Raw genomic sequence first — 10,093 nt, forward strand, 5'->3', positions numbered from 1 at the left:
AAATTTTAAAATGTAGTTTAGAGTTCAGTGATACTCCCAGAGAAATTATATTATCAAGAGTTAAAATACTGTGTAATTCCAGTTTATGCCAGATTTGGAAGCCAACTTCTCTGAGAATTTACACGTCTTTTATTATCCCATTTCCTCATTCATATATACATCCTTTTTCCTCTGCATTTTAGCCATACCAGCTTTCTTGAAGTTTCTCTAATTCTCCTTTCCCCTGAACAACCTTGACCATTGTATTCTTCCATAGGTTCTTTTTCTGATTCCTAAGGTGCAGTGGTCCCCAACCTTTTTGGCACCAGGGACCGGTCTCATGGAAGACAATGTTTCCACGTACCGGGTTTGGGAGCGGTTTGCGGGGGTTGCGGAGCTCAGGCGGTGGTGCACAGCCTGTTTCCTAACAGTCCGCAGACCAGTACCAGGCTGCAGCCTGGGGGTTGAGGACTGCAGCAGGAGTCATTTCTAGAGTGCAGTTTCCTGACCTACAGGAGATCAATCTCACCTCCTCATCATATGTTCTCTGATCTTCCTGTACTTCCTACAATTACAACTAAAATAATAAATTTTGTAATTAGGTTTTTAATGCATTTTTTCCAACTGAATATATGCAAGGAGATAGATAGGAACCATAATTCTCTTCTTGAAAACTGCATATTCAGTAATTAATACAGCATTATGTACATAATAGGAAATATAAAAACAGTTCTCACATTTCAAGGCAGATTACTTCAGGCATAAATGTTTCCTTCCCCTAGAGAAACATAATCCTTTTGTACTTATAGGACATTTAAATTTAGGGAAAATCTTTGGCAATTCCTATTGTAACTGGGAATGCTGATTTTGTTGTTCAATTTTGGGATAAAGGTAGTAAATTTTATATTTCAGTCAAGTCAATCATCCTTGATCCATAATTAATGTATTCCTATTTGTTAATAAGTTATTGCTGGCAAGCTTACTTTTCCATTCCCTGATCTGAGTTTCAAAAAGTTAGTATGTACTTGCAAGAAACTCCATGAAAAGAATTGATCTAGTTCAATAGTATTATAATCTTATCTGTGTTTATGTATGCACTGAGAACAACATAATGGTATTGAAGTACCTTTAGAGAGTAATGTTGGGCAAATAAGGACTTTAAGATTTTATCTACAAATGATATTGCTTGACCAACTGACCTAATGTTGGATGATGCGATTTAAACAGAAGTTTGAAAAAGGAATAGAAAAAGAAACTGTATTATTTGAACTGCAGCCTGAGTTTCTATTATAAATAGAAATTCATATTCACTGTCTAGATTGGAAGAAAATCTGTATTTATAAATCTTTGTAACACCTATGTGGATATACCCACCTATGCAACATCTGTTACAATAGGAAAAAAAATTCTGAGGAAATTTCACTGCATGCTTTAAAAAATATAACAGGCCGCATTAAGGAATTCTCTACATGTGTAGGGAAGAACTGTTCAACAGTGAGCTATTTACATTTGAGATACAGAGTTATGGTTGAGTAATGAACCCATGTGAAAGCTTTGAAGAGCTTGCTTAGATGACTTTGGAAGGCAGGTAGAGGCACCAGTACCAGTACATATTTGGTAGGGATCTCCTAGTTCCAGTTTTTGCTCTTTTTACATTTAGGTCAAGTTGAGCTGATTATTTGCAGATAAACATACTTCATCTGCAAACACATTTTTAAGTCTGTCTAAATTAAAAAACAAACACTATTACTACTACTTCTATTACTACTACACATAGCCCTACTGACAGAATCAAACCTTTAAACCACATCTAAAATGAGAATTACTATAAACTATTTTTAGTTAACCTTCAGACTTATTTTTTTTTAAAACTCTAGTTGAATCCACACCAAAATTAATAGTAAAAAGAAGGAGAAAAACAATTTGGGTTATCATTATTAATGCATACCGTATCATGGGAAGCAATGTCAATATTATTGAAAGTGATTTATTAAGAGAAAATTCTTACTCGATACACACTTACTGTAATTCTGACCTCCACTAGATTATATAAAGTATGGGGGGGTCTAGGTATGTAAGGACATATATTGTAGCACACTTTAAATTCTATCAAACCTGAATTTGAGTCACAGATCTGTAATTTAATAGTTGTGTGATCTTGAGTAAGTTACTTCATCTGTTTGAAGCTCAGTTTTCTCATCTACGAGTATAAATTACTGTCTATCTTACAGTATTGTGAAAGGTAGAGATGAAACAACATATGTAAAGTTTATAGCATAGTATCTAGTACGTAGTAGTTACCTAGTCCATGTTTATTAATATATAATTTTAATTATAATTAAATTTGAATGAAATGAATTTACTATAATCATTCCTATAAGCTTAACATACTTAAACATTTTGGGGAAAATAAGAATATATGATATATGTTAGCAACTTTTATAGTAAGTAATGCACCCCCTCATAAATATATTCAACAAACTATTATAGTCTCAGATTCAAAATATGTGACGAATTATGGTATAACTTTTCTGTTCACGGTTGAATTACATCATGGTCTAATGTAGAGATAACAGATATATCCATTAAATTATCTGTGAGTTTTTAAGTGCATAATATAAAAGTTTGGCTAAACTGTTCATTCAAGCCAGAAAAAAAAATATATATTACCCAGTGTTCATATCTTTAGGTACACAGTTTCTTTGAGTATGGAATCACCAACACTTCTGTTCATGTGGGATCTCACCTTTTGAGTCAAAGCTCTCTAATCAAAAACAGGCTTGTATATATTTCTGGGTTGGGGCCAACATTTTTACTTTAGATTTTCTTGTTCTCAGTTATCTCTCTTTTTAGGATGCTTAGAAGCTGTGCAAATTGGAATCCTCGCCTTCTTTTCTTTACAGGATCTCGCTGGAAAGCTATGACAAACCTAGAGAAACAGCCATATTATGAGGAGCAAGCCCGTCTCAGCAAGCAGCACCTGGAGAAGTATCCTGACTACAAGTACAAGCCCAGGCCGAAGCGCACCTGCCTCGTGGATGGCAAAAAGCTGCGCATTGGGGAATACAAGGCAATCATGCGGAACAGGAGGCAGGAAATGCGGCAATACTTCAATGTCGGGTATGGACTTTTCAGTCATTTTTTTCACGGGGAAAACTTCCTGTTATACTTAATGGGATGTGAAACATATCTGTTTAAATTGCAGAGCAGCATTTGGAAAAGAACCTGAACTCAGTGTATTTTCAGAGATGAAGTATTTTCACATGATCTTGAAAAAATATATCAGTATAAATCTACTGCAGCTCCTAGCTCTAACATGAGCTTTGTTAACAACTGGTTTAAAAATAATATCTGCAAGTAAATAATTTTGAAGTTTGCTATTAAAACTTAGAAGTATAACTGGTTCCTTTACTCGTTGATTTTCATTACATCCAAAGCTTCACCATAACAAGTTTTATAACTAACAACTTAGTTGAGGCGATACAGCATAACAATGATTTTGAAAGAAAGAAACACATATTTCTAAATGTAGAGGGATTGCTGAGCTGTCAAGGCACATGTGTGGCCTTCATGGATGGCACAAAGTAGGTATTATATTTAGGGCACGACAAGGTTGTGAATGGGAAAGTTCCATTCTGAATTAAGAATGCAGCTCTCGGGGTGTTTTGCAGTGCTTCCTGTGGCACGGCTGTTGACAGTGCTGTAATATACTACCTGCAACCACATTGCTTCTGTAGAATTCTCTCAAAAACACAGAAAAAACAGTTGCGCATATTTGAAACAGAACTTAGTAAGATCCCGAGAGCTTCTTAGAATGATAAATATTGTTCTTAATATGGCCAGAGGATAACTTAGAAAAAAGCTTTTCAAATCTGCCCTGTCCCCTCCAGTTCCTTGAAAGAGGCTGCATGCTCTGTCCAGGGGTCTGTGATCTATATCAAAGCACATGACTCTTCGCAAAGCTGAACACAACGCCTAACACTTCTTGAGTAAACAGTAAACATATGAATGAATGAAAGAAAGCACAAATGAATATCATCTATTAATACCTTCCTACGAGGACCATCTACCTAATTTATAGGACCAAGTGCAAAAGTGAGAAGATGGGTTCTCTTAAACATTTGTTAAGAATGTCAAGACTGAGAGCACAACTTTTAACCAACTAAGAGGCTTTAGTGCAGTTGCACGGGTTGTTCATCCATGAGGCAGGCTCTGCCTCCTACCCCTACAGGCTACCACTGTTTCAGAGACTAGGTGGACAGTGTGATATTGTTGAGTTCTGGTGTGTTCTGGGCAGTAAAGTTTTAGGGAGCTCTAATACTCTAGAGTTTTTCCATTAAAGTGGAATTATCTTTAGATTTAATTCTAGGAAAGAAACACTATTTCTGTATGGTACAGTGAAGGAAAAGTGACCTCGGCGTTAAGTACTTGGGTTCTCTGCTTCTTTCTGTGCCTCAGTTTTTCCTAAAATAGAATGGCAACAAATGAGGATTACTTACGAATCAAATGGGCAATACATGTAAATGTCTTGCAGTCTCTGAAGCACTATTCAGAAGCAAGGTATTAGAATCAAAGTAGGATACAATTTGGAAAATGTTAGGCAATTGGGTGAAAATTACGTCCTTAGAGCTGGACGTTGCTGAGCAAATTCATTGTATAGTAAGGTGCACGTCTAACTATTCACTCACCCATGATCTCTTCTTTGGGAATTCTTCCCCTCACAGGCAACAAGCACAGATCCCCATCGCCACTGCTGGTGTTGTGTACCCTGGAGCCATCGCCATGGCTGGAATGCCCTCCCCTCACCTGCCCTCAGAGCACTCAAGCGTGTCTAGCAGCCCAGAGCCTGGGATGCCTGTTATTCAGAGCACTTACGGTGTAAAAGGAGAGGAGCCACATATCAAAGAAGAGATACAGGCTGAGGACATCAACGGAGAAATTTATGATGAGTACGACGAGGAAGAGGATGATCCGGATGTAGATTATGGGAGTGACAGTGAAAACCATATTGCAGGACAAGCCAACTGATAAGGGTCAAAAGATTGTTGTGACCTTAGGACTTAAAGAAGCCCTAACTGGTTCATCCTTACCAGTGGCCAAGCACATTAACTTTCTCATACACTGACTGTTACTTTAACTGTTAGTCTTAAATAGTTGGGACATCAGCTGACTAATAGACCTCAGCCTCAAAAGGCTTGGAAAGGAAAAAAAAAATACAACAAGCAAACAACAATATCAACAACAAGAGATTGAAATAAGCTATGGGTAAAATAATGCCAGTAATTCAGCTGCTACATCCAAGCACTGAAGTCTTACCCGTCAACTTTTTTTTTTTTTTTTAATAAACTTTATGGCTGTTTGTTCTACAATGTTCTAGAAATTCTCACTCAGGTACACAGTGCCAACAAGTGGCTTGTGAATGTGTTTTGTTGTTTTGTGCTACAATTTTTAAAAAGAAATAAGTTTTGTTTTGTTTTTTGGGGTTTCTGGGTTTTTTTCCTTTTTCTTTTTCCTTTCCCTTTTTTTTTTTGTTTTATAATGCACCTGACAGAAAAAGAAAGATGAATTTCTCTTTACTTCTCTCCACCTTCTCCATCTCTATACTTTAAAGATGGAAGTCTGTGCATGGGGGGGAAGAGGGAAAAAGAGCCTGTTTTTAACTTCCTTGCTATCCACCACAAAATAAGCAATTATTTTCTTTAGAGGACTTTCTTTATTGCACACCACACTACATCTTTGAGCAAGTGCCAAATTTGTACTGAAGTGTTGACCAAGTTCATTTTTTCCTTTTCCTTTTTCCTGTTCCTTCTTAAGTTAGGACAGTGTTATATCTTAGACAATCCCTTGAAAAACCTGAAATACCAGCAGCTGGTGAGATTTGACTTTTTTTTTTTTAATGGAACTGTAGGTGCTGTTCTCAGGTGAAAAGAGAGAGAGAGAGACATAAGAAATTTAGAGAAAAAAATATTTTCTGATCTTGGATTTTTGTGTGTATGTATGTGTGTGATTATGGTACTAATAGAAATAACGTTGGACCATTGTGAGTTAAACCCACATCTGGGGATGAAATCCCACATCCTCCTAAGTGACTGGTCTAGAAGTAATCTTGACCTTGACTTTGCACTTCAAATGACAATTTAACCAAGTATAGGGCTCAGAAATTATATTTTTAAATGTCTAATATGATTATTATTGGATGGATCAGGTGGCCCTGTGTAATAGAGGTGTGCATGTATAACATGGAAGCTACTAGCAAACTGCTCCCAGATGTCCCTTCTCCCTGGTCAATTGGTTCCACTAATGTTTGCTACTTAGTGATTTTTGGTTGTTTTTCCTGTTGATACTTCAAGCAAAATAACCATTGTTTTAAATGAATATATTTGGCCATATTCCAGATATATAAAATAAGCTTATTTCTTCAACATTCCATCCTTTCCTGACCAGGAAATGGAACTGATGATTTTATAAGGTATTTTTCATCCCTCCATTAAATGAAGTAGAGGCCTTTTGCATTTCAGAGATGTGGGCCATGTGCATTTCACACCGTAAAAATCAGGATTTGATTAAAAGTCACTGCAGCTCAACAAAATGGAGCCTGGTTGAACACAGGGATTTTTGCCACTACTCTTGCTTTGCTGTGAAACAAATCCACTGAAGTCCAATTTTGGTTCCAACAGAGTATGTGCGAAGAGCAGCAACTAATGGGGATGGGACTGCTTATGTACATTTTGCCAGCCACACGCCAAGGCAGGTGTAGGGCCTGTACAAATTAATGCAGAATCATTTCAAGTCAGTTGCCATTATTTGTGTTGAGGCATCGGATAGTAAATACTCCAGCCTGTAGCTTGGATGTGCTATGGTTTTCACTCCAGTTGTCATTTTCCTATCTCACCCCCCAAACACCTCCCTAAAGTTTGATTTTTACATATAAATAAAAAAAAATCCTTTTTGTATTTTTCTCTCTCTCAAAAGACTTGCTCTGGGGTTTTGCTTGAAGGAGCTGATCATATCCTGCATGTCAGAGATTTCGTTTTGTCTGTTTTTCTGTTTGTTTTTGATGACTGTATTTTCATTTAAACTGCCTCTTTTTGCTAGTGTTGTAATAATGATGATGATAAAAATAATAATAATAGTAATAATAATAATAATAATGGTCAGCTGTTCCCAGATTAGTAAGTTATGTATAATTTATTTTATTTCTCCCTTTCTATTTTATTCTGTTCTGATTTGGAAGTACAGCCAATAAGCTGTTAGATATTTAAAACAAATGTCCATCTCCAGCTCACATATATATATACACACACACATATATATACAAACATACACACACATACACATTCACCCACAGTTTTACTTCTCTTTCCATAAGTTTTCTCCTTTTTAAGAATTTTGGCTCCAACAGTATCAGATCTCGTGTTTAGTACAAAGGAGTGAATTAATAGGAGGGTCGTATTCAATCTTAAATAACTTATGCTCTCATCACTCATTTTAGTTATTTAATTGCCACAGTCATCTAGAGCCAATTTTTTGTTTTTGTTTGTTTTGTTTTATTTTTAAGCACTCTGGATAAGGAAAAAAGTAGACACTTGTTTTTATATCATTATTATGTACAATGTGAAAACAGATTTTTTTAAAAAAATTGTTCTCTGTCTTTGTTAACAAATTCCTTCTGATTTATGTGGGTTCACCTCTCACGTTTGCTGGATACTTACTTTACACCATGTTATAAAGATGCTTTGTTTTCATTTCATGACTTTGGGCTACAAGAATACTTTGTTTTAGCTCCAGGTAGATGCCATTGAAGGCATTCATGGCTGAAACTGATTCTAACGTACTTACCAGTGAATTGGCAAAACAATTCCGTTTGGTCTTTTTGTTCGATTTTTATTTTGTTTTATTTGAAGGGGAAAACAAAATTGTTAATGGTGACCTTTAACTGCTGAAATTCAGAAGCTAATTTTATTTAGTTAGGTTTCTGTCCAAAACTTAAGTTTGGATGGACTGAAACAAAATGCAAGTCCATAGCCCTGCATTATATTCTCTTGTTCTGACCTTTAATTCACTGGGCGTTAAAATTTCTTTGTTCTAGTTTTCCCCAAAAGAAAACAAAAACAAAATAATTACTTAAATGTTTACAGTGCTTTGAAATCACTTGATAAAAGGTACTGTGAATAGTAACTTACTGTGTTGACACATTGCCCTTTTGGCATTCGATTGGTTTATGATTTGGGTAAAGGATCCTAAAACTTTGTATTCTTTTTCTGTGCCCCATGATGACCAAAAAAGATAAGGTAGAGGAAATAAGAGTAAGATCAAACTAAAGTCAATATGAACAGTTTCCCTCCTCTCTTTGTTCCTACCTACCTGTTCATTTCCCTCTATCTCTCTCTCTCTCAAATCTCTCTCTCTCAGTCTCTCTCACACACATACTGTCTCTCTCTCTCTCTCTCTCTCTCTCTCTCTCTCTCTCTCTCTCTCTCTCACCCCAACACTGAGGAATAATCGTGCCAGAATTCTGGTTTGTATAGGTGTTGTGATCAGTTCCTCTAAAAGTAGTCACGTTTTAATATGAATGTAAGCATCACTGGAGAAAATAAGTTACAGTTGCTCATTTATAAGTTACTAATAATTTTATTAGTTTCTATAATTACATAAAATATAAAACTGTTCTTCAGTACAGTTATACTTAAATTAGTTAAGTCCATTTTTAAAGTTTATTTGGCATCTGCAGTTAAGAGTTAATCATGTATAAAATCCCTCCCAAAGAACATAATCATCATTGTCGAAACCAAATCCTCTTATAAGGAACAAATATAAAAAAGGTTTTTTTGGTGAAGTTATTTTATAGATTTGATTTCTGGAGTAGAATTTTACTTAATTCATTTAAAGAAAATCATCTCTAACCATTTTATGGTCTAATTTCACATATTTTCTTAATCCAGAAGTTGTTACTGTTCCCAGAAGAAACCTCTTATATCACACTAAAAACATCAAAAATAATTACACTTTCATTCATTCTAAAGGGTAAATTATTGAATTGTAATAAACAACTGTATATTAAAAACAGGTTTATAAAATATTTGTCTATCAAGTTAATAGTAAAATAAAAATTATGGGGTCTACAAGGAAAACTATGAAGCCCACTTAAAGTGGTTCAGATATCTCTTTGTCTTGTAGGGCATAGTGTTTGTTCAGCCAGGCTTTTACAGTATTTAATTTTAAAGTTTCCTATAACTATCAGTTTCCCAGGTTGAAGATGATGTGTTGAGTTTCCTACTGATTGATTCCTGTCCTCCCCAGTGTTTCTGTCACTGGTTCACTAAAACAGTATTTATGTAGCTCCACTGGCTCTAAAGCTCTTAGTCTAACATTTTGGATTTTACAAGTAAAAATGGAAAAAAAAATAGAAAAGAGACAATCAAATGCCTGGAGCTTAAAACAAAGTATGTGCAACCTACCATCTCACTTGAAATTTAATAAAATAAATAATTATGTAAATATAACATAGAGTTATAGATTTATATTTTGTTCATAACACATAGTGTAATATAAGTTGTATATTTTCATGTTTTTGGTTTTATGTTATCATTCATGCCACAATAAAAATAAAACAGGAGTTTATGTACTCTTAAAAAAAAGATGTGGGTTGCCACCAACCTGTTTTGTTTTTGGTTTTGGTTTTTGTTTATTTTGGTTTTTTTTTTTTCATTCTCCTTTTTCAGTATTACTGCCATGCAAGGCACCAATAAAAACAGCAAATGTGTTCTTTACCTATTATACTGTGTTTCTTTTCACGATTCTTATTTGAAGGTGTAATCAGTAGTTTTATTATGGAAAGAACGAAAGTATGGAAAATAATCTTGTTTTCAATATAAATAACCCCACTTATTAAAGTTGACTTTGAACTGAGAACTAATGGTTTAATTCTTAAATGTAGGCATTCCCAGAAGTACAGTCAGAACTTGTTATAATGCATCTCACTCAGACAGATCTAGCTTTACTATAATAGCAAAAGATATTCCTTTTATATGTAATTGAGTCTAATATACTCGAAAACCCTACAGGCTGAAGCACCTTTAATGTGGTTTCCCTGGCTGGACAGTATCATTGGGTT

The 10,093-nt window shown here is 35.1% G+C and overlaps 1 protein-coding gene across 6 annotated transcripts in view; it reads left to right on the forward strand.

The window, feature by feature from the left end:
• SOX5 (SRY (sex determining region Y)-box 5) overlaps positions 1–6,929 on the forward strand; it is an 894,001-nt gene extending 887,072 nt beyond the window's left edge. For 3 of the 6 annotated variants that reach the window (XM_012641045.1, XM_012641044.1, XM_012641049.1), the window contains 2 exons: positions 2,883–3,099; positions 4,704–6,929. In XM_012641045.1, coding sequence (XP_012496499.1) covers positions 2,883–3,099; positions 4,704–5,007 — 521 coding nt within the window. In that variant the 3' untranslated portion in view covers positions 5,008–6,929. The remainder of the gene's footprint in view (positions 1–2,882; positions 3,100–4,703) is intronic. The other 3 variants (XM_012641046.1, XM_012641047.1, XM_012641048.1) reach the window with 2 other exon arrangements.
• Positions 6,930–10,093: the final 3,164 nt, after the last annotated feature.

Source organism: Propithecus coquereli, unplaced genomic scaffold (genome assembly GCF_000956105.1).
Source record: "Propithecus coquereli isolate 6110/MARCELLA unplaced genomic scaffold, Pcoq_1.0 Scaffold16, whole genome shotgun sequence".
Classification (NCBI taxonomy): domain Eukaryota; kingdom Metazoa; phylum Chordata; class Mammalia; order Primates; family Indriidae; genus Propithecus; species Propithecus coquereli.